The following is a 24,253-nucleotide window of genomic DNA, read 5'->3' on the forward strand; positions in this document are numbered from 1 at the left end:
GGTCACCTACAGCAGGCTGCACAGGACCTTGTCCAGGCGGGTCTTGAATATCTCCAGAGAAGGAGACTCCACAACCTCCCTAGGCAGCCTGTTCCAGGGCTCTGTCACCCTCAGAGGGAAGAAGTTCTTCCTCATGTTCAGACGGAACTTCCTGTGCTTCAGTTTGTGCCCATTGCCCCTTGTCCTGTCGCTGGGCACCACTGAAAAGAGTCTGGCCCCATCCTCCTGACACCCACCCTTGAGATATTTATAAGCACTTATTAGGTCCCTTCTCAGCCTTCTCTTCTTCAGGCTGAACAAACCCAGCTCCCTCAGCCTCTCCTTGTAGGAGAGAATGATGCAAAATAATTCAGAATAAAGCAGTGTTAGTGTGCAATACGTCTCCAGCACCGGAGAGGGGAGTTACGCAGGTGAAGCTACTCTTCAGCAACTCCCAATGTGGGTAAGCCCTTAATTACTTCTAAAATCTCACCATTACTGAGCCGTGCTTATGATTTCTAGAGGCCTCGAGTTTCGGGAACAACTGGAGTGCGAGATTCGATTGCGTTCACTTCAGTGGAGGAGACGCTGGAGTATGGGCACGTTCGTAGGCTTGAGGCCAGTCGTTAACCGCTCAGCGCATGGCAGCACTGAAGCTTTGCAAAGTCGTTTGGCGGTAGCAAGTATTTTCACTCCCCCCCCTTCCTTCCCAGCAAACTGAACCCCCGTCAGAACCAGAAAGAGCATTGCAAGCGCACCTACTTACCCCGTAAGAGCAAAAATCTTTGCTGAGCTTTGCTTTTATATATATATATATATTTATATATATGGTTTTGGTTGAGTTTCTCCTTTAAAAAGCAGTAGGTTTCAGGGCGTTGGTTCCCTTCGCAGCAAGGGCACCTCAGCGGGAGCGGCCCGCGGGTGTGTGTCGGGGGGGGGGGGGGGGGGGGGGGGGGGGGGGCTGCCCCGGAGAAACTACAACCCCCAGAGGCGCGGCGAGGGGCAGCCGCGGCGGGCGGAGGGCGGCGGGGCGCGGGGCCTTCTGGGAGTTGTAGTCCCGCGGGCCGCGCCTGGCGGCTGGGCCGAGGCCAGCGCTCCGAGCACCTGTCCGGTTGGCGGGAGGCCGCTATGGCTCTTCTCGCCCCTCTCCCTGGCAGCCCGACCGGCAACCGGCGGAGAGGAGGCGCGGGAGATTTGCCGAGGTGAGAGGATCTCCCCGCGCCCGCTGTGGAGTTGAGGGAGGAGGGGGGCGGTCAGTCCCCTCGCCCGCCCTGGTCCTCCTCGCCCCCCCCGGGCCTCCTCGCCCCGAGGTTTGTCTGAGGGGAGGGGGGGGGTTGCCACGCCGTTCCCCTGGCACATCGCTGGGCAGTCAGCAGGGTCTGGGCTGCTGGCTCCTCCGGGTGAGGGGTAGCGGGAATAAATAATCACTCGATTTTAGGAGGTGAGGGAGGGAATCCCACTCCCCACAGGGACTGGAAATCTTTAGTGAATCCGGGTCTTGTGACATCCAGCTTCTACGGAATTTAAGCTTGCTTTTTTGTTGTTCCTTTTAATCTTTTTTCCTTTCGAGCTGACTTTCTAGGTCTTAGCAAAGAGAAATAGCCAAGTGCAATGTTTGCGGGAGTGGCTGCGGCAGCCTTTGCCCGCGTACATTTCCGTCTGTTTCGGCCCTTGGCTGAACTGGAGGCAACCGAAGGTCTCGGGCTGTGCCGAGCGCTGCGGTGAAAATCCCTGCAAAAGCTTCGGTTTCATCCTGCTGCGTAATGAAAGGATAGCGCGGGGAGGAGGAACGGCTTCGTGTGCTTCATGGGCCAGGTGAAACGCTCCTGAACGTTTTGGCTGTGATCCTCTGACGAGCGGGTGCCTGGGAAACTGCTCCAGCCTTGCTGCTGGTCCTTACACCGGAGCGTAAATTTGCCAGAGAGTTTTGGGAAATACTTGGTGTCAGGATGCTCTGTGGGCCTTCCCAGGGCTGGATGTGCTTCAGATGGCGATCCCCAATGCGTAGAGACTGGATTCATTGACACAGTTACACCCTGCTGGTCCTTTCCTGTGAATAGTTTGCTATTTATGCTGAAGACTGCAGATTTGCTGTATGGACTGATTACAGCCGGTGACGCCGGTTCTCAGCTACTGCTCTGGGGTAGGACAGCAAGCAGTGGGCACCCTGAAGACTGTTGTAGTAGAGTGGGAGTTTTGAGGTAAGGCTGCTGATGCAAGACCCTATTTAAATGAAAAAGGTGGAAGCAAAGACAGGAGTTGGTCCTAGCAAAGGTCTTACCCAAGAGAAGATGTGAAAGGCAGTTCTCAGTTCTGCTGGGGATTGTGTTGCCCTTTTTTAATGGTAATAAAGTAGCTTTGCCATTGATCTCCGCAGACGCTGCTGAATGCTGAACAATGAGGCAATTCCCTTCCTGCTCGGAAACGTGGCACCCCTGGGTCACCGTGGAGGTACGGCTTTTGGGTGTGTTGAGTTTGCACACTGTGGGTGCCAGGGCTCCTGTCGTACGGAAAGGTGGAAAGCAGGCAGCTAGCGAGCAGGTCTCCTTCACGCACCAAACGCAGAAACGTTAAACACAGTGCCCTCAAATGGTTACCCACAAGGAGGGGATATACATCTGAAATGAGGATGCTGTAGCTAATGTTAGAGGTGTTGGTAAGAAGCGCTAAACTTTCTGTGAACTAATCCATTACCTTAAAAGAAAACACCAGCTGCTGTAGTGGGGAGGGCCCGTGGGCTGTTTTTCACGTGAAGTTTTTCATAACACCTCACAGACTTCTGGCATATCTGATGTTCTCCCTGTTTACAGTATTAGAGGCACTGCTAATATGTAGGTAATAATAGACAGTAATTTATGGGGACAGTGGCACTGCATCTGATAACATTCCCTACACATTCAAGAAACTTTCCAAAATATGAGCAGCACTAATATCAAAAACGGGGACCCATATCTGCACGCAGCCTTGGTTTGTTCTGGGTATTTCCCTGTATGCTGACACCGCATAGGCCAGCTTAACCCGGGCAATGAGAGCCACTGCAGGACTGGCAGCTCCATCTCCAGAGCAGCGGCATGGCCAGGGAGGCCACCGAAACCCTAGGGCAGGGCAGGTGCCCGAGGAGGAGGATGGTGGTGGTGGGATCTCCTCTCGGACCGAGCCCCGTGTGGGCGGCAGCAGTGGCGGGTGCCTCTCTCCCCTTCCTCCCGGAGGTGAGGGCTGTGCCAGAAAAATGCATGGACCTCCCTACTAAAACCTTTCCCCATCTGCCAGTCAGGCTGCGATGCCTAAAACAGGCATGGATTTTTCTGTTTACCCAGCATCACCTCCCAAAAAGCAATTGCGTCAGTTTTGTTTTCCTCTCTTTGTACGTATCAGAAGTCAAACAGCGTGATGTGGCTAATGGGATTATATTGACCCACCTCTGCCATTGCTATTAATATCTGAATAAATTCCCAAATGCCACAGCCCCGATGATAGTGTGGTTGCCTGCCTGTCTTTCTCTTGCCAACCACATTGGGGTCCTTTTACGTAAATTAGCCAGTCCAGTAATTGCTAGTCCAAATTTTGCTCCTTGGTAGTATTAAGAAGCTAGGGACAAGATTATGTGTAGGAGAGAATATAAAGATAATATCCTTTTCTTTCAGTGGGTAGCAAGTTGATTTGCAATGTAATTTGAACAGTATCCGAATAGCCAAATCTTTTTTTTTTTAAGAAAAGGAAAGAGGCTGAAGGGGTTCGGGGAGGGTAGTTTCTTTTTCTCGCTGATGGTAGAAACCTAACCCACCCTTTTAAAAAAAGTGCATTCAGAATCCAACCCTGGTGCACAGGCTACTAAATTTCAATTGCTGTTTTTATGTCATTATTGCAATTGCAGTAACTCTGTAAAAGACGAGACAGAAGGTTGCTCTTTCCACTTTGAGCTCTTCCCATCCTCTGCTTTTACAGCAAAGGTTACCCTGAACAATGTGTACATCTGTCTGTTCTAAGTGTAGAAATACAGATTATTCATACCTTGTCAATGTATATGCTGGAAAACAGAAGCTGAATTTATAGCTATGTTTCCTTTCTGCCAAGGCTTTTAGAGTTGAGTGTTTCAGTGTTTCCATTATAAACCCCTGTTTTCTGAGGTTTATAACAGTCTTGAAGAGTGTAGCGGTCTTGAACCATAATAGAAAGCACGTAATGTTGCATTTACAATACAGCTGTAACTGCACATTAAGGAGTGTAATCTTCTCAGTGTACCCACAATGCTCCAATAAGGTTAATTGGAGTTACATATACTAAGAGAAAACCAGCATTTTACCCTTGGAGTTGGTGCTCTCCATCCAGAGAACTGAGAGCATCACACAGGGACAGAGTGCGTCTACCTGCACCAGACTTACAGAAACGCCGTTCCTTGTTGCACCATTAAAATACCCGTGTGCATCTGCAAAGGCCCCTCTCGGCACCCACTTCCCTCGTTTGGTGCCTCACTGCTTTACAGACTCAGCCAAGGGAAACCAAGGTAAAGGTGACTGGAAGAAACTATATTTTATCGAATGTATGGCGAGACTTTTGTCCTGTGCGGTGTCTCTGCTGTCTCTGCCGTCGGCTTCTAGTCTTGCATAAATACAGGTCCCATCTGAAACCCATCTTCTCCATTTCCAGTCAGCTTACTCCATCTGGCATCTTGCATTCATGTGTCGCTTTGCTTAGGAATAGAAGGTAAATTAATTGCAGTTCACCATAACATCCCACTGTCCCTGGGCTGTCTGAAGTAGTCGCAGCTCCTTTGCCATGCATCTGGGTAGTTGCAGGCTTCTCTAATTAGCCTGAACTGCCACAAACAGAGGCAGGGGCTCTTAAGGAGAAGGTACGCCATATCCTGGGGTACCTGTCCGACAGGTCTGGCTCTCCAAGCTGCAACTCTCCCGATGCATGAAGTTTAAATTTTTGTTGATGGCTGTAGGACCCTGTGCTGGGCCAGAGATCCCATCATGCCAGTTCAGCTGCTGCATGGGTGTAACCATCAGAGTTGGGTGACAGGGAAGTGTCTGCAGGTAGTGATGTTCAGAGTTAAAATGAATACTTTAAAATGGATGGTGAGGAAGAAGAGCTGAAGTTATAAGCGGACAGTTGCCAGGGCTGCTGGCCATGCTCATACTAGAGCTGATTTATCATTGCAATTGATCACTTGAGCTTGTTGGACTTAATTGACTGAAGGTAAAGAAAGCAGCAGCGTGTTCAGAGTAGAAAGAAACTTCTAAGATTTTTTTTTAAAAAAACCCCAAGACTCTTGGAGCTTGAAGACTTTGTTAGCCTCTATGGTGAGTACAAAACGGTCCTCACAGATTGTCACAGAGCCACGGTTTCCCATGAACCTTAGCTCTGATCAGCAGCCAGTAAAAAAGATAAAGTATGATGGCTAGAAGTTTTGTTCTGTGGATTTTAAAGTTTTTTTTGTATTTCAGTGAAACTGAGAAGGATACATATTTCATTTTTTTGCACTAGCCCAGCCACAGTCTAAGTTTGTGCTTATCTGGCACTTGGTAGAAGGCAGCAGAAGGTAGGAAGAAGGTAGGAGGCTGAACTGACTGCAAACCTTAGGCTCAGATCCCATGTACGCTTCAGTCTGAGAGAGCAAGTTAAAGCGAGTGTCATCAGCGTTGAAATCTTGTTGAGACTTAAGTTCTTCTTGCTGTTTCAACTCATATGTCACATTATTTAGTCTTCCACTTAACCTCTCTTCCCATGGCTAACAGGTCAGCTTATTGGGTTCATGCCCTTCTGCAAGTATTGCTAACCTCAAGCATTTAGAAATCACAAATTTACTCTCAGATTCATGAGACTGCAGGAAAAACATGCATGTTTTTTTAATTGAGCAACTAAAACAGTTCAATTAGTATTTTAGCCCTGATCCTTTGAGTTTCACATCTTTGAGACATTTTTTTCCTTGCTTTGAGGGCTTGACCCTCTTTGCCCCAGTAAAATCTGTGTTTGTCACAATTGCACAAATGAAGAACTAGGGCTTTAGCAAAAACCTCAACTAAGCCAAGACTTGCAGTAAGAACTTGAGATTTGGAAATGCTGGTTTTGTGATTGTGTAAGTTTGGATTTTCACTTTTTCTTTTTTCTGCCCTCTCACCAGGTATGCATGTCCATGTTGCAACATATCTGCTGAGAGAGCTGAAGGGATTTCTGATCCAGTGAATTAGCATGCAAGTGGTCAGCAGAAAGGACTGCAGCAAAAAATCGATGAATAGGAGAGCACAAAAGGCTGGACTAGGGTATCACAGAATCACAGAATCACAGAATAGTAGGGGTTGGAAGGGACCTCTGTGGGTCATCTAGTCCAACCCTCCTGCCGAAGCAGGGTCACCTACAGCAAACTGCACAGGACCTTGTCCAGGCGGGTCTTGAATATCTCCAGAGAAGGAGACTCCACAACCTCCCTGGGCAGCCTGTTCCAGTGCTCCGTCACCCTCAGAGGGAAGAAGTTCTTCCTCCTGTTCAGATGGAACTTCCTGTGCTTCAGTTTGTGCCCATTGCCCCTTGTCCTGTCACTGGGCACCACTGAAAAGAGTCTGGCCCCATCCTCCTGACACCCACCCTTGAGATATTTGTAAGCATTTATAAGGTCCCCTCTCAGCCTTCTCTTCTTCAGGTTGAACAAGCCCAGTTCCCTCAACCTCTCCTTGTATGGGAGATGTTCCAGTCCCCTCATCATCCTCGTAGCCCTCCGCTGGACTCTCTCCAGTAGCTCTTCATCTTTCTTGAACTGGGGAGCCCAGAACTGGACACAGTACTCCAGGTGGGGCCTCACTAGGGCAGTGTAGAGGGGAAGGAGAACCTCCCTCGTCCTGCTGGCCACACTCTTCTTGATGCACCCCAGGATCCCATTGGCTTTCTTGGCAGCCAGGGCACACTGCTGGCTCATGGTTAAAGCCATCCATATCTTACATGTGCTCTTCAGCAGCGTGTAGGGGGATGCAATTTGCATGTTAGTTACCTGTGCTCCCTTTCATATGGGTAAGAAGGCCTTTGGGAATATCGGGCATGATCTACCAAGATTTATTCATCATGTGATGCATAAGTCTAGGCAGTGAATATTCCCTGGATAGGGGCATGCGTGAAGATAAGGCTTTTCCATGTACTTTATCTTGTCCCTGCATTTGCCCTGGAGTGCGAAGGTGTTCTATGTCTTCCTGCCACAGCTCTGTGTGTTCCAGTGCCCCATACATTTTGTGTTCTTACTGCCATCTGAAAACACCTGGCATGATTTGTCACACTGCAGTTGTTGTAATTTGGACATATTTATCGTGGGGAACATCTTCAAAGGCAAGAGAGGCAACGGGGCACCAACCTCTTACCCCCACCCCCCCACCCCCACCCCTGTCTGCAGGAGTCAGGGCAGCGTTACCAGACCTGGCACCTGGTGTTCTCCAGGAGAACTTCCCGTGTCCCATGAAGGGAAGTTTCTGCAGCCTAAAAGAGAGGCTCTGTGGGTGCCACTGGAGAATTGCTGAAGAACTGGGATTGCTCCTCGGTGACTACTTTGAACTGCCAGGTTGAGTCTCTTTGCAATAATATTACCTTCTTGCAAGTGGATGTAGACTAATAGCTTCTGGGCTTCTTGAAGTATGAAAACCATTGCTGTAGCAATAATTAGCCTGACTTATTTGATTTCAACCTTTCTTTTTGCTTTATGCCAGTTTATCATCTCTTCTATGCTGAGACTAGGTGGTGGTAGTACCTGAGTTGCAATGCCAGTCCTGGTTTTGACATGTTTGTGTTGTCTAATACATTGCACATTCTTTTGCTCTTTTTGCTGTTTTATTCCCATCAGAGGGATAATTGCATCTAATCTCTCTGATTTTAAACAATTAGACATAAAGCATAAAGGCAGAGCTGATACTGCCCACATTTCCCAGATGGGACCCAACAGTGGTGGGCCTCAGGTGAAGAAATCTTCTCTACCTCATCTAAGGCTCAAAGTTTTTGAGACTTTTGGTGTCTTCCCCCTTTTGCCATTTTGAGTTTTGACAGGGTATTGATAAATTAGTGAAATTACTCTTTCAAATACCCAACTCCCATGTGTCTGTCATTATCTTTTCAGCTGTTCCAGGCCTTAGTACTGAGCCTGTCAGGTTGCTGAGGACACCAGTAGATCTTAATTATCCTGATTGGTCTCACCTGAGACCCTCCCTATGAAGGTCATATCTGGGGCTTCAGTTGCTGACTTGACCTCCTGAGTGGCCCCCGGTCCTGGCTCACCCCTTGCTGTGCTGATGGACCCTGTTACCTGCCTCCTATGTTCAGCCTGGTGGGCCTGCACCCCTTGGTGAGGGCTGGTCTACACGGGGTTTGCTCTCAGGTCTCATCCCACCCTCTCTCCTGGTGCTGGCAGCCCATCTCCAGGGCACATGTGCAGGCTGCTGGTGCTTTTGAAAGAGGTACTGAGCAGCATGTTCATCCAGCTTTTGGCTTGTCCTTTTCACAAGCAGAAGGATGGCCGCAGCTGTCCTCCCGCACCAGGGTGGTCAGATCTGTCTCTTCTTGGCTGCTATTCTCTCTTTTATCCTTTTTATTTGTTCTTCAACTCCCCTTCTCCCGTTGGGGTAACTCAAAGGATGCAATGGCCAGGGTTTCTCCAGCTGGCAGTCCAGGAGCCATCGCACTGCTCTGTGCAATGCCGATTGCTGTGACTAATTGCCTCTGAGGTGGCTGGCCTGCTTTTAAGGAGGCTGTCTGTAATCTTTCTCTAAAGCAATCTCTTTGCATGGTATTGGAAGGATTCCACAATAAAATCATTGAACTGCAAACTGGAGAGGTAAGGTGGGGAACGTAGTAGCTAGAGATAGCCCATTGAGCTCTCAAAGTATTTCCGTTAATTGGGGAAAACCAGTGTTCTACATCTTCCTATTTGCAAAGTGCAGAAAAGGACTGGGCTTTATATGTTTTGGTGTCAATCCCATGAGCTAATGGATGAAAGAGAAGTTGATAAGCACAGTTAAGTTAATTAAGTTATAGAACAAGGTGCTTCTGTTAAGTTTTTCACAGTTCTTTTTTGACCTGTGGTCCAGCACTGAAACACAGTTTGGAGAATTCAAGCATTGAGTTTGCTATATAGAGTAGCTTTTTAATCAAACAAAGAAGGTTAGATATTTTTCATGGTGTTTAAAAACTGAACTTCACGGAAGAATTTATAATTTACTCATCCTTACCGTGATATTGTTACAAAGGCAAACATTTATCCTGCTCTCTGCAACTGAAGACTAGTCTAGGCAGGGTTCTTTGGCTTTTGCTGTCAATGTGGAGCTATTGATCCATGAACATAAATCCTTACTTATCTCCAGTCAAGTTTATAGGACAATGAAATTATAGGATTGCTTGAATCAATCAATGTTTCTAAAGCAAGATATAGAAATATAAACAAGTTACTGATTATTTAATAAAGTCAATTTGCTTAGAAATGCCTGGCCACGAGCAGCAGATGTTACATTAATTTCTGCGTTCTCTGGAATTTCACTGGGGCTGCAAGATCTTAATGTCACTATTAACGAAGGTAACTTTATTTTAGAAACTCATTCTGAGCTCTCACAGCAAGAGGAAGAAACTGTCATTCCTTTTGACCACAAAATCTGTGCTATTTCTAAGTGGAGTTCTTTGAAATAACTAGGATATCTCACAGCTTGTTGCTTTAGAGGGAACTTAGTACAGTGGCACTACATTTAGTTAGCATAATGAGTTTTTTAGCCCCTGTGATATTGACTAAGTTTGATGTACCATAACTTTTAGTCAGCCAAGTTTAAGTTCGTTAGTCAAGTTCAAGTTTGCATAGTATTTTAGCTTTCCTAGAATTTTAGCTGGGTGCCTGTTTTCTGAGAAGCATTTAGGTTAATATAACCAGGTTCTGACTTGGGGAAACAATTTAAGTATAAAAGTATGTCTCTGTTTCTCAGTAGGAAGTGTCATGAAAGCAGCTTCTTCAGTGTGGTTTCACAGTTACTGTGTTTGCCTTTCGAGATCCAGTTCACTGGAGTGATTTTCTTCAAGGTGCTTCAAGAATCCTCCATGAGCCCACGGTGTCGTTTCGGTGCTTCTGTCCATTTTGAATGCAGAGCAGGATCCTCATAAGTGGACTCCAGTGCCCCGGTGGTCTGTCTGTTGAGTAGTTTGTTATCGTTCATCACGCAGGAGTACAAAATCACCTGATTAATCTGCTTGGTCAATCCTTGAATAGGGATAGTAATAATGAAGTCATAGATGGCTGCTGTAAATCCGCTATTCTGATACATTAACATTCCCAGAACTTTGGCTATTAAGGTTGTTTTAAATATAAAAAATATCTCTGTGACATGTGCCTTTGATCTTTTTGATTGTTCTGCCTTAAAGATGTTAAGAATTCATTTTGGCTTTGGAAAGGTTTTTGTCTTTAAGATAAATTAGTATAATATATGCTTACACAGTTTTGTACCTGGGCTTTATTAAAGCTTATACATAAACTAGTCTCTGATTAATCTCATGGGTTTTTTTGAGCTGTTCAGTGGTATTTCACTTGCAGTATTTTGTGACCGAGATGTCTGTATAACAAAATTTCCTTGATCAGAAGACTATGCTACAGATGTCTATAGAGAAGAACTGCTATAAAATTTAAACTTAACACCTTTCTAGACTTCCTTCATCTGTTGTAAAGTTGGTGTGGCTCAGCCTTAATTAGATTATTATAGACCTAAAACATACAAGATAGAATAGCATGAAAAGAGTTGAATTTGGTCATTAGCAGGAGTTTGTAGTTAGTCTAGCTGGTTAGTCATTAGCTTCTGAAATATATGAGACTACATTTTCCGTCTGATACACTTTGAAGACAGGTCAAAATCCTTAACATGATTTAGGTCCACTGAGAATGTCTATAATCCTGCTTTTTAATAAGCTCTATATTTCATGTCCGAACGATACCTGTGTACGTCAAACATTGCTGAGGTTCACTGCCCCACTTGTATTCATCTTGAAGTTGAAATGCATTGCTTGGGGAGAACGTTTACCGAAAATATTCCTGGAGTTACAGCAGACAGGGCTTTAAGGCGTGAAGGCTTGCTGGAAAACCTGGATTGTCTAGGTGTTGGGGTTTTTTTTCTTTCTCAGTGAAGGACCACTTCAACTTCTCACATTTTTAATGCTATAATGGACTTCCCTTTTTTTAATATTTACTGCTGTGAATGTCTGCACAAGCGGAAGCTCTGGCTGTTCGGGATTGAATGCTTCTGTCTTGTAGGTCTGCCGTTTGCTGAGGAGCTCCAAGGCTGCAGTGACGGCAGTGCTGGGGAAGGAAGGATGAGATGAGTGTCTTGAGTGTAAGTTTGTGTTGAACACGTTTTTTTGTTGTTGTTGAAGTTTGTGGTGATCTGTGGATTTTACTTGCTGTGGAAGAGAAGAGCTGGGATGGCACCGCGTCAAGGAGCTGTGAACCTTGGTAGATGTAATCTTGAGCTAAGCCTTGTGGAGGCAAATGCAGACAGTGCTGCTGACTCATAGCAGTCTCACAGGAAAAGGCTCCCTTCCCACTTCTGCTTGTCTCAGGCTTCCTGCAGCATGTGGTTAGTGAGGACTTTGTATCTGTCACCATAGTTCTTTGATACTGTTATCAGCCTGACTGGTGTGGCTCCACAAAAAGATCTGGGAGGTTGGTGGAAAATACCTGTGCTGTCAACTGGTTAATTAGGATGGTGTTTCTCTTGTAAAGGACCTATAAAGAGAGAGGGAACACTGGATGCCAGAGTGATAAATAGCCTGGTTTCATTGCTATCTGCATCCCTGACTCCTTTCTCCCTGCATCATGTGGGTTTTTGTGACTCTTCATGGAGCTGAGGTCCTTGACTCTGGGATGGTAACTGCAAGCGTGTGGATCTGTGGTGAGCAGTGCTCCAGGTGGGTCTTGGAGTCGATGCTGCCTGCCACCCTTCTTAACGGTTGGAAGTGCCGAGTTAAAACCCTGCAGCAAGAAACAGGTGCTGAGGCTTAAAAAACAAAACAAAAAGTAGACCCCAAGATCAACAACAGAAAAGGATGGTTGTTGTTATTGGGAGCTTGATTATGTGTTCTCTTCCAAATTGGATGCTGATGAGAGAGCCTATTTTCTCTCATAATGTGCGTGTTTAAGAACTATTCATCCCACCTACCTCCCAGTGTGACTGGGAAGTGGCTCTGGTGTGCTTCTTAAAAAAATAAGTGAGGTCTGTACATGACTCTGTGTTTGCTGATAGGAGTTTTGCCATTGGCTTTAACAGGAGGGCATCAGTCCTCTATGTGCAGATAAATACGTCCTTTAATTAAAAAGCCAAGTTAATCAAAGTGCAATGAAATTGGAATATTATTTCTTACCTTCTACACTTGTGGTGATAGGTTTTGGTTTTTTGCAGAGACTTTAATGCACATGGATATTTGATTTTTATTTTTTTTCTTCAAGTCCCACAGGATCAGTTGCTAGTTGGGATTGGCTTGTGCCCACTGATTAATTCCTTGCGTCGCTGATCTTGAATCTTGATGCAATTGTTCTTGGAGAACTTGGCAGTGGCAAACCTGCGGAGCTGTTATTGACTCAGAATAGCAATAGCATTGTTAACACAATAAGCAAGGTTTTCTGCGAACTACCATGCTATTCTGTGGAGCTGATGAGCTGCTTAACACCTTTTGCTTATTCTGCAAAGATCTGAGGCTGGAAGGGAATTAATGCAGTTGTGAAGCACAGAGAACCAAAATAGCAGTGATTCAGTTAGAGTAGAGCCAAATCTTCTTAAAATTAAACAACTCCATTGTGTTAGAGACTTTACTTTTTTGATACCTATATTATTAACTTCTCTGATAAGAGCAGGAAACGTAATACAGTGATATTGGAGAAGCCTTGCACATTAAATCTAAGCTATTATCTTGGGGTTGTATAAGAAGAAACCACTCTTCATCTGGCGTGTTATGGGAATCGGATGTTGCAGAATTTCTGTTTCTCAAGGTTACCATATAATTCACAAACCTAGTTTTTTGGGCAGTTTTGATTTCCTTAACTTTCAAGTAGGTTGTATGGACTAGGTGGGAAGGCTGCCACCTTAGATATATGGGTATTTCTAGTTTCATAAGTAACAAACGATACTGGACAGTTTGGGGAATTTCATCACGGGCAAGAGTGTTTACTTGCAAGCTGCTGCTGCTGCTGTTGTCATCCTGCAGGTATTTTTGATAATGGCATTTGGTAACTTTGTGCGTAACAGGTTGATGGTCTTCTTCCATGGAAGTGCTTCAACGTTTGCTTTCAGTTGACCTTTCTTATTGGACTGGATTAGGTGCTTGAAACAGGGTTGAGGTTTGCAGGCAGGAAAATACAGAAGAAAGCTGAGGAAACTGTATACTACAGATGAACCATTTCCTGAACTGCAGTCAAACCTTGACTGTTCATGTGCAAGTTGTTCCAAGCGAGTGTGACAGCTTGACTGTGTCGCAGTGCAGAGATGGTAGATGTTAACTCTGATACTAGTAGTAGTACAATGGAGAGGTAGCCCAAGTACCTCCAGAGAGGCTGGTTAATAGTGCTTCCAGAGGGGACACTGCATTGAGCTGGGAAAATTTGCTGTAGTACTCATGAACCTGAGATGATACAGCCAAACCGTGCCGTCTGTGTGGACTAACCAGCGTGACAGATGCTGACTTACGACCCTGGTGCTACAGTTGGGTTTTTCTGCTCATTAGTTTTTTACTATATATATGTCTTCCAGCAGTCACATTGGAAGAGTTTTCCCTAATTCATCCATTTAGTTGTGACAATTTAAAGGTTGCTTTGTTCCATTCTTTTTAAGTATAATGAGTTTGGAGAGTAAAGTGCTAATGAAGTTTTATGTTGCAGAAATGCTCTATTTTTGTTGCTTCAGAGAATGCCACTGTTTGTATGCCGGGACACCAACGAAGGGTCTTTATATTCTTCTTCCATGATCTGTACTGTGGTCAGACTCTCTCCCCCTCTTTTCTTCCCCACTGTCCCCAGTTTCCCATACTTGATGTCTGAAAACGTATTTGACAGCATTGATGTCTCAAGTGGTGGGTATGTAAATATTTACTGGCATGACAGTCAACAACAGCGGGAGGGGGGGAAATTGCTACATCCTACTAGTCAGGGAACCTTGAAGTTCTTTCTCACAGTGTGCAATCGATGAGAACAGGAAAGATTTGCAGTTTGTACTTGACTTGATGTGTTTTTTGCTCTCTTGGTTCCTGTTTTGTTGCAGATGTCATTCATATAGCTGTGGAAGGCTTTATCAGCTCTTGTGGAGAATTTCCCCTGCGCACACTCTCACACCACTCAAGGCTGGAGCCGTAGTGGAGGAAAATGGAGCCTGTAGATCTCCTGGCATTTGCCTCCACAGAAATGAGTGGTACAACGGTCACCCTGGCTTTGCTGGTGGTCTTCCTGGTCCTGCTGTACTGGTGAGTGATAACGATGATATGGGCTGCATGTCAGATACAAAGCCTGCTGAAGCTCCCCTGACATCTGTAGCCTTTTATTCGTAAGGGGAAAACAGAAGATAATTGGCTAGAAGGGACATGGACGGGAGTTGGTTTGGATGCAGAGGCTAAAATAAATATTCAAAAAACTCATGCTGCTTTTTAGAGAATTCTCTCCTTGCAGTATTTTCTCATAAGTGCTTTACTAACAAACCTCTAACAAAAATTGTCTTTAAAATGAAGAATTTATTATTGTTGGTTTCTTGGTAAATTCTGTAGGTGGCAGGAACACTGGTGCTGGTCAGAAAGAAACTGAGTGCTTGTTGCAGGGTCTTGTTGGACCTCTGCTTTGTACTGTGCTGCACACTTGTCCGTTGCCCGGTTTCTTGGCTTAAGCGTACAGACAATTTAACTGCTGCTTGAATTTCCTCTCTTGTTCTTTACACACTGAGTAGTGGACACAAATCAGAATAACAGCAGCCCTAATGGTTAGCACAGTAGGCATTGCAGTGAGCTGCACTGAAATGAAAAAAACCCACCCTGTCTGGATAATTTATTTCAGAAATTAAATTAGCTGAACTGGGAGTGCTTTTCTGACTGTTTTTACTCTTCAAATCCTGCCTTCCAGTCCGCCTGTGTTTTTTCTCATTTGTGTGTTGTGTTCAAGAAAAAGTTTCAAAGGCAGTGGTAGAAAAAGAAGCTCTGACAAAAACCCAAAGCTAATCTGGAAGAAAATGTTGATGACACCATGAATTTAGCACAATTGTTGTAGCAGTGTAAATGACAGAATGCTTCTGCACATATTTCTTCGCTCTTTGACCCCGTTGAGCTTTGTTCAACTTCCTTGTGTGTCAAGGGAGGGTCTAGAGAGACTAAAAAATAGTCAAGTCAAGCCCATATTTGATGTGCATTGCCATATCAAGTAGGTGGGTGAGTCTGCTTTCTCAGTGAGACCTGCCCAAATCATCACAAACATCCAAGTCCAACTTCCTTTGAATTTTACTGGGAAAAACAATGGCAGCACTAGATCTTTCGGTAAACCCGTGCTGTTCAGCTGCTGGCCTGTGGATCTCTGTAAGCTTACTGGGATGAGGGGGAGAGCAGGGGCACGCCCACAGTTCGGAAATGCAGCAGGTCGGCTGGTGAGCCCTGGCTGCCTGGGAGACAGCTGGAAGAGCTTGGTGCTTCCACATAGTGCATGTCAAGACATGCTGAGGTCTCTGAAGACACAGAACTGCTCCGTGTAAACGTAGGGTACGTTCTGGTGCGTGCTTCTCCGGTGCCTCGTTTTCTGGTTGCAGTTAAGGAAGGCTGTTCCTCCCCTTGAAGTGAAGACATGGCAGTTTAGTGCAGAATTTGGTCTTGCTATGAACAAATCTAGCTGTAAGTGCAGACTGAAGTCGAAGTTAAACCAGGCTCCTGCCAGTGGACAGGCAGCTGCTGAATCGAATGCCTACCATAGAAGTTTAAGAAAGTCCAATTTAGGAGTGAGGTGAGAAATTGCCTTACAGTAGAGGTACACCATTCAGTGTTTCTCCTTTTCTGGCTGAAGGCGAGTTCTGTGAAGGCAACAGGAAAAGCAAGTTGGACTTTTATATGGGAAAGTGTTTTATACTTTTACCTGCCAATGGTTATTGTTAACCAGCCTTGTTGATCTCCAGATACAGGTTGATTTCAAGTAGCTTCTTTGATACAGGTGCCTATGGGTCACTCTTCCAATGAGAAGCTGGTGTTTCTTGAACTTTCAGTGGAATATGCTGGGCAACATCTGTGGGCTATTGGTAGGTTTGCCAGGTGGCTAAGCTGTTCAGATCCATTTATTTCAGTAAAATGCAGTGAGTGAACTTCTAAGGTTAATGGCTTGAAGCACACCTGCAAATGTGATGGTTGTTGTTTGAACCTGTCAACCTATTCATTTGAAAGTCTATTTTTTATAAAGTTTTTCTAGACTACATGTCTGTGAAAACAAATGAGTAAAACCCAATGCGTGCTCACAGCTTCCTTTATTCACAGCTGAAACCTTGGGTTCAAGGAATTGTTTAAAGAATATGTAAAGGGTTGCTAATAGAAATGCAGGTCCCTAATTCTGGAGAATGTTTTTATTACAATCATGTTACGTACTCAATGGCTCTTCTAGGAGTCGGAAAACACAAGTGTTACGTATGGCAGGAGTAATAATAAAGTAAAAACTCTTGAAGTTCCTTTGACGTTTTCATTCTAAGCCTTTTTCTCATTTTTTAATAACTTTTGACTTCTTTTTCTAGCTTTTTCTGCCAGCATTGTATCTTTGCAGAAGGGCAGTTGTGGGGAAAGGGAGGAATGAATATTTGCTGTTGTAAATTTTGTTGTGGTAGCATCTTATGATTGATCAGTTCGTATTGTGCCAACTGTTGTGTGAGTACAAAGAATAGGCAGTTTGTGCACCTTGTTGGCTGTAAAAGGCTTACAGGCTAAACAGAAGGCAGTTGCAGGTAGAGAAGAGAGTCAATAGATCTAATGCACACTAGAATAGCAACGTGGTGATGGCAACTGTTGTGTTATTGGGCTATTTCCTTAGCATGATTTTTGTGGATGGGTGTATTTAGTGGTTCAAATGACAGCCTTGAGCTGCTGCCTGTCGGCTCAGCCTCAGTCACTGTTAGCGTGCATGTTGGAAGGCCAGCTGTGATTTATCACAGTTCAGCTGGCAGGTGGTATCTTGCTAAGTTGTGATAAGACCAATCTCTTCACATTTTTGGGTAAGGTGAGGTCATATGAAACAGGGAGAGAAGCAAGGGTGGATTGGGAAAGGGAGGAGAGGCTGTAGCTGCATAAAAATAAACTTCTAGAGAAGATACAGGTCTTAGGAGGAAACCTGGATGATTTGATAATTTTTTTTGGACTTATTTGTGGTACAGTGAAGATCATCAATAACTCTTTATAACAAATCCTCTAATAGCACATCTCTGATTTCTCATGCATTGTCATCAGTGTAACGTGAAGGTGATGCTTGTAGTGTATTGTGTCAATTTTAAACCAGTAGAAAATTCAGCAACTATAACGTCTCAGTGTTTGTCTTCTGCATGACCTTAAGTCAGCTGTAAGGAGAGACTTTGGTAGTTGGTTTAATGTTGGGAGAAGGAAGAACAGAGAATCTCTTCAGATTTGAAATGGGAAGAACAAACCTGAAGTTGCTTTTTTGGTAATCTGTTAATTTAATAGGCTGCTTAAGCCTGCTTGCTGTCCCCCATTCCTGAAGAACTTAGTTGTCCGCTACCCTCCCCATCCTTAATACTTGCTCTCAGTAGGTCAAAGTCTTTTCCTGCAGACCACATATCATGGATTCTTCGATGGCTGTTGCTACCTCATTACTATTGTGATGGACAATGAAATTACTGCTTTACCAACCACAAAAAGGCATAATATGGCTTTAATAATATGGCATAATATGTCTACAATATTTATATATAAATATGTAAAGTTCAGTAATACCAGTGGATCTTTTGTCCATGTTCCTCCCACCCTCTGTGATTTCTACTAGCCAAACTGATTATCAGAATAATCTTGTTGAAGAGCACTTTCTTTCACAAATCCAACGACTGCTGTCTCTGTTCACTTAATCTCTGTGAATCTCAGTGTTTTTTCAGGCATGAAATAAAAATAAACACTTAAGGGAGGAATGAGGTTAACATTTACAAATCCCAGTGTTATTCTCTACTGAAAAATACAGTAGTATATCTATGCAGCATATTGTTCATTTTCATGTCAAACATATGCTGAGTTGGGCATCCCATGCTTGGTTGTAGCTGCAAACATTGCTTTGTGTCTTTCTTTTTGCTGTCTGGGAAGAGGTTTGATAAAACGAAAGCAGGAGTTTATCTTGCTTTAAAGTTTAATGTACCATAAGCTTAGCATTATGAAGAAGCTGTCACAGCATTCAGATACCTGTGTTCAAACTGGTTTATCAGCCCCTTGTCTAAACAAACCTGGGTTATTTTAGAAACATGGAGGTTGGATGGGAGGTGTTTGTTGATGTTTGTAAGGTACATGTCTAATTGCATGCTTTCAAACATAGCAAAACATATACTAGCAGTGTTCTTGTCTGTTTCTGAAAAGCTAAATCATTCCAAAAGATTCCATTTTTACTTTGAAGTAATATTAATGATCACTTGTGTTACAGAAATGTGTAGAGATTTGGGTTCCACTGGAACTAGATACTGTCCACCCGTTGCATAACAAGTCAGTCCTGACCCAAGGCATTTGAAGTCTCTGATCAAAAAGAATGAAAACTAAATTTACTTTTTTTCCTCTGGCCTTAAGCTTAGAGTTTTGCATACACTTAGATGGAGGAGACACTTAGGCGTGGGGGTCAACATGTGTTAATCAGTTGGTACCATACCTGTACTAGACGACATCAGAAGTTAATATCAGGAGACGCAGTATTTTGATACAAGTGACTTCAATACTGTTGCTTGTTTGGCATTACTTTACATCTGTGGTTTTGGAAAGGGCTTTGAAAGAGAAAGTTTAGACATAATCTGTCTCCAAATAAAACTTCATTCTGGTTTTGCAGAACCTGGCTATTTGGGCTTGAGTTAGGTGAAACCGAGATCAAATAGATGTCAGGTTGTTTGTTTTTTTTTCCAACTAGATGCCACCTAAAACTAGATCTTGCACCATTTTTTGCTTCTCAAAAAATCAGTATTTATAAAAGATGTTCGACTGCTAGAGTTCTAGTATTGTGGTTTGAGTGCAGGTATAAGGTGAGCAGATTATTCCCCCTAAAGCATCCAGATAATGCTTCCAGACAGATCCAGTATCAGGCAGTACAAAACTTGGATCCTTGCTGAAAGGAGCACCAACTGTGGGTGGGTAGCCCCAAACTTATTCAGCTGTCGCTGCTGCCATCAAAGGCACAGGGCTGCAAGGGCCTCTGTGGCTGGAAACAGGCCTGGAGCGTCGATGTCCAGCTCTGCTCCCGCGTCAGGCTCACTGAGCTGAGAGGTTCAGAGGGGCATCCCAACCCTCGGATGTCAAAGCATGATTGTTTCCCGTGCTGGTGGAAAGCACGGCTCTGGTGGGTTCTGCCTGCAGAACACTCACAGAATCGCAGAATCACAGAATAGTAGGGGTTGGAAGGGACATCTGTGGGTCATCTAGTCCAACCCTCCTGCCGAAGCAGGGTCACCTACAGCAAGCTGCACAGGACCTTGTCCAGGCGGGTCTTGAATATCTCCAGAGAAGGAGACTCCACAACCTCCCTGGGCAGCCTGTTCCAGAGCTCCGTCACCCTCAGAGGGAAGAAGTTCTTCCTCATGTTCAGACGGAACTTCCTGTGCTTCAGTTAGTGCCCATTGCCCCTTGTCCTGTCGCTGGGCACCACTGAAAAGAGCTTGGCCCCATCCTCCTGACACCCACCCTTCAGATATTTGTAAGCACAACTCCTTGGCCTTGCACATCCCTCCCGCAGTGGCAGCTACCTCAGAGCTGGGCTCTAAGGTCACGGTCCCTAATGAGTCTTCCCCTGCTAGAACCTCATAGCTTCTCAGTTTGCAGTGAACCCCGCGTCAGGTTTACAGGGTCGGATGGCAGGGAAGTTTCGGTTTTTCGTATTCTGTTAACCCCAGCCCCGTTTCTCCTGAAATGGCCATGATGTCAGTGGAAGTCATTCAGCTTTGCTCCCCTTCGTTCAAACGGCTTGTGAAAGCAAGAAGGATCTGACTCAACAGGAAATGTCAGCAAACTGCTGTTGATGACAGAAAAAAACCTAACAGATTTGGAATTGTCTTTGTCATGCAGCTTTACACCAAGCAAATCTAGAATTCCCAGTAAAGTGTCAAACATAATTTGATCCCACCGCTGTGCGATACATGGCCTCCTCTTTGAGCTAAATCCAGCACCTCTAGGTGAGCCTGAGAAGGAGCAGAGCAAGCTACTGAATTATCATTTGGAAAAGTGCTACACCACAAATTACTAAATACTTTCTTGGTCTGAAAATAAGGTAGATTTGATCATCCCGAATGAAGTTCACTCAGTGCCCTCATTATGCTGCTTTTAGGTAAACAAAGTTCTCTTACTTTTTTGGGAGAGATAGAACAGTTTTCCATCATTGCTTTTGCAGCTTCAGGGTTAAATTCTCTGGGATGACCTCAGAGGCTGTTACAACACCTTGGTTATCCTGATAAACGTAGCTCAGCTTCTAGTGCTGTGCAACTTGGTTTTGCTTGCTTACACTTCACTGCAAAACTCAGAGGCCTCTTATGTTTAAGTTAGTTTTTTTTAATTTAGAGATTACATGGCCATGTTTATTTGAAGACCCTCAAGTGCTTCCTGTTTGGTGGTTTTTTTTTTGCTTTTGTGAAGGTGCATTTTACTCTAACAACTCAATGTAAAGGAGTAAATCTCCAGCCTATTCATTCCTCGTGGTCTTTTTTTTTCCCTAAATCTTTTCATGCCTCTCTCAAAGCACAATTTGGTTTTAGTGCATGGAGATTATAGTGTTAATAGATTGTTAAGGTATAGGTTAGCTTCCTTTCATGAAACAGGTATGTTTACCTATCGTCTGGCATTGTCTCCAGATCTAGTGTCCAGTGGAGCATGCTGTGAAGCTGGCTAATGCTCACAAATGCTGCCAGGCCAACAGGAGCTGAACGCAGCCCTTGAGCAATTCCATTTCTGCTTTCCCGTTCTGCAGGGCTTAGAACGGACTAGGTCTGGTCTGGTCTGGACTGGGTTGCACAGGCAGGAGAGATTGGCAAAGGGAGGGGATTGCTCTGGCTTCTCCATCAGGCGGTTTTTGCCTGGGAGTCTTCTCTGGAGCTTCACTCAGCTCTTCTGGACTAGCGATTTGGTTTTAACTTCTGATCTGCTGTTTGCCTTGGGGCAAGTTGCTTTGTTTATCTTGGGGGTATTCAGGCACCTCGGAAACTAATTTTGGGTGCTCTGAATTAGCTTGTGGGAGCTCCTGCCTCCATCTACTGACTGTATTAGGAATGTGAAGAACTGAACACACTGCTCTTGGTGCAGTAAATGGAAAGTAGATGATGGAAGAATGCAATGTAAGCAACCTCCTTAAAGAGAAGGCTCTGCCTGGGTGAGCAGCGGGGCACTCCATCCCATTGCGCAGGGGCTGTCTCTTGCTGTGTCTGTGCATTTAATTGCCGGGCTCAGAGGGGCCTCTCAGGACTGCTATAATTCCTCCAAACAGTGCCACAAACTCTGCTGTCCCTGAACGCCAGGGGACCATAGTGACAGTTCCTGTGACCGCCCTGCACTGGTGTGCCGAGTTTTGCATCCTTGTGTGCTCCAAGGGGCATGGGATTGTCAGTCCACATCTTTCAGACAGCGGACCCAGTGTCCTGCCAGTCTGGCTGTGCTCCTTCTTAAATGGAAAGTTAAATCAATGGGCATTTTTGACAGGCTGGACTTCCTCAGAGTGCTGAAAACTACATCTGTATTCTCCCTCCTCTTGTCTCCTTCAACACTGCTGCCATCATTGAAAGAAAGTTGCCTATATTCTTCTTCACTCCCTTTTGGCTTTGCATCAGGCTTGGTCAATAACAATGTTCGGTGTGTTTTGTCCTCATTGCTGGCTCACTGGTAATTAATGCCTTTGGTTGCCAAGCCTTGTTCTTCTGTAGGGAAGTTTTGTACAGTATTTAATGGAGCTGAAGCTGTCTGAAAACTATTTTAAAATAAAATATTGACATATTATTGAGAGATTGTCTTTTATCAGTTCCCCTTGACATACCCGAAACCTTAAATGGATTTTTCTATCTGTTATCTCCCTAGGTTTGCTTTTGGCCTTTTTCCCCATTGAAAACAAAGATTACTGTTCCATGAGCTCAGTGTGTGCTAACTGCTGAGAAACAGCCAGCAGAAAGAGCTCAAAGTATTTTCTGGCTTGGGTCTGGAAATGCATTTATTTCACTTTCACAGGAATAGTGGAGGAGCTTAAGAAAACAATGTTCAAGGTCTGTCTCTTCATTCCCTCACTTTACGTGCCATTGCTTACACTGGTGACAATTTCTTTTAAGTTCTGCTTGTTTATTTTACACGTATTTTCTGTGTCTAGAGTGGCTGTGCAGGTCAATAGGGATACTAGAATTTTAATACAGGGGTCGTATAGCATGTGGTAGATTCCCCACATCCATTCCTCTGGTATTTTCTTCCCAACCAGTCCCTTCTTTCATGGCTCTGAAGAACCTGTGGTGGTGTTGGGAGAGTTTATTAAGGAAGCAATAAACAAGGGAAGGGGCAAAATCTGTTGTATTGATTTGTTTCTCGGATAGGAGAAGCAGCTGGATGCCCAGCAATGGTTGGAGAAGGACTCGGAAGAATGAGAGGGAACAGAAGGATATGACTCCATAGGAATTTGAAGTGGGTCATTATAGATTGAGGCCAAGTGTGTTTGGGAAAGTTGAGGCTGGAGGCAAAAAGCTGAACTGAGCTGTGTATTGGGAGCAGGGCATGGGCAGGGGCTGTATGCTTGTGTTGACAAAGTGAAGTCTACTTCCTTGGAAAGAATAGTTCCTTTCAGGTGGTAGAAACCATGTGCTACTTGTTAGGAGTTGAAGGGTACAGAAAGGATGAAAAGGCAGTGGACTTCAGAGAATATGGATAATTGGTAACTGTATGATCACAAGCTCCTGCTGTATGAATGGTCTTGGATGGGAACTATTTGCAGAGTTTTGAACCTGTAACCCTAAGTATTCTTTTAACCTATTCAGTAGCAATAAATCTGATGTAATCTGTGCATGTATGTTTGTGGTTTCTCATCCAAAAAGCTCTAAAGAGCTTTTATGTAAACACCCTCTCAGTAGAGCTATAACAAGATGAAGAGGTCATCGAGGCACGTGGTTTGAAATGTGGGAAAGAAATGAAATACAGGCACCCTGGGAGAGGAAGGAGCAGCTAAAGGACCTTTGTTGTGTTGCATGCTAGCATGAGGGACAGAGAGTGATGGTCAAGACTGAAAGGGTCATCTTCCAACTCTTAAAATACCAAATATGATCTGTTTGCTCTCCAAAGACTTTAACAAAACTCAGTTTTAAGATTTTCTGAAATATGCGTGGGTTGAGATGCAGCAATCTCTCAGAGAGACCCCAGTATAAGCTTCATGGTAGGAAAACTGAGAAGCTGTACATTATGTTAGGATAGATTTCAGTGAGTATGACACTAATGTTCTGGATTGTTTCCTGTTTCTGAAAGCTTTGACATGCTGTACCCAGAATGGGACTCCAGGTTGCCCAAATATTTTCTCAGTAGCCAGTCAGGTCAGAGCTCTGGCCGAGTGAGAGACAACATGGCTTTAAGAAGAGCAAGAACCCCTTGGTGGTTCCAGAAAGACTTCAGAGCCACTCTGTAGCTAATGAAGTGGGGCTGTTCTGGAGTGACGTTCAGCAGCCTTCACTTCTGCATATGTATCTGGCCTGCTGTCTCTCCTCTTCTCGTAAGAGCTAAGAATAGGTGGTGCAATGCTAAAGTATCCTCGGTTTTGTGATAACTATTCCTAGCTATGGCAACTAACCTTGATCCTTTCAGATCTCAGAATAGTATTTTAAACTTTGATTGTCTACCAGAAAGTTTTAGACTTCAGGTCATTTCTCACAGTTTGGATGCCATCCACAGTAGTTATGTTTTTAAACTTTAAAATGTTAAAATTATTAGCAGTAGTTAACTATTTAGTGGTTTCACAATTTATTTCCTTTCCTGAGATACAACTTTTGGTTAACACAAATGGAATTGTTATCAACTTGGGTGGAAAACCAGCCATTGGGTATTGTTCCAGGACACGGAGACTTGCTGTTAAATGAAAGAGACCATCAGA

The 24,253-nt window shown here is 44.4% G+C and overlaps 1 protein-coding gene across 5 annotated transcripts in view; it reads left to right on the plus strand.

The window, feature by feature from the left end:
* The first annotated feature begins 1,069 nt into the window (after positions 1–1,069).
* TBXAS1 (thromboxane A synthase 1) overlaps positions 1,070–24,253 on the plus strand; it is a 249,957-nt gene continuing 226,773 nt past the window's right edge. Inside the window, exons 1-3 of one of the 5 annotated variants that reach the window (XM_075428425.1) lie at positions 1,070–1,181; positions 2,357–2,430; positions 14,229–14,427. In XM_075428425.1, the coding sequence (XP_075284540.1) occupies positions 14,330–14,427 (98 nt within the window). In that variant the 5' untranslated portion in view covers positions 1,070–1,181; positions 2,357–2,430; positions 14,229–14,329. Of the gene's footprint in view, positions 1,182–1,208; positions 1,290–2,075; positions 2,181–2,356; positions 2,431–11,225; positions 11,313–14,228; positions 14,428–24,253 lie in introns of those variants that run through there. The other 4 variants (XM_075428427.1, XM_075428426.1, XM_075428429.1 and 1 more) reach the window with 4 other exon arrangements.

Source organism: Opisthocomus hoazin, chromosome 8, assembly GCF_030867145.1.
Source record: "Opisthocomus hoazin isolate bOpiHoa1 chromosome 8, bOpiHoa1.hap1, whole genome shotgun sequence".
NCBI classification, from domain to species: domain Eukaryota; kingdom Metazoa; phylum Chordata; class Aves; order Opisthocomiformes; family Opisthocomidae; genus Opisthocomus; species Opisthocomus hoazin.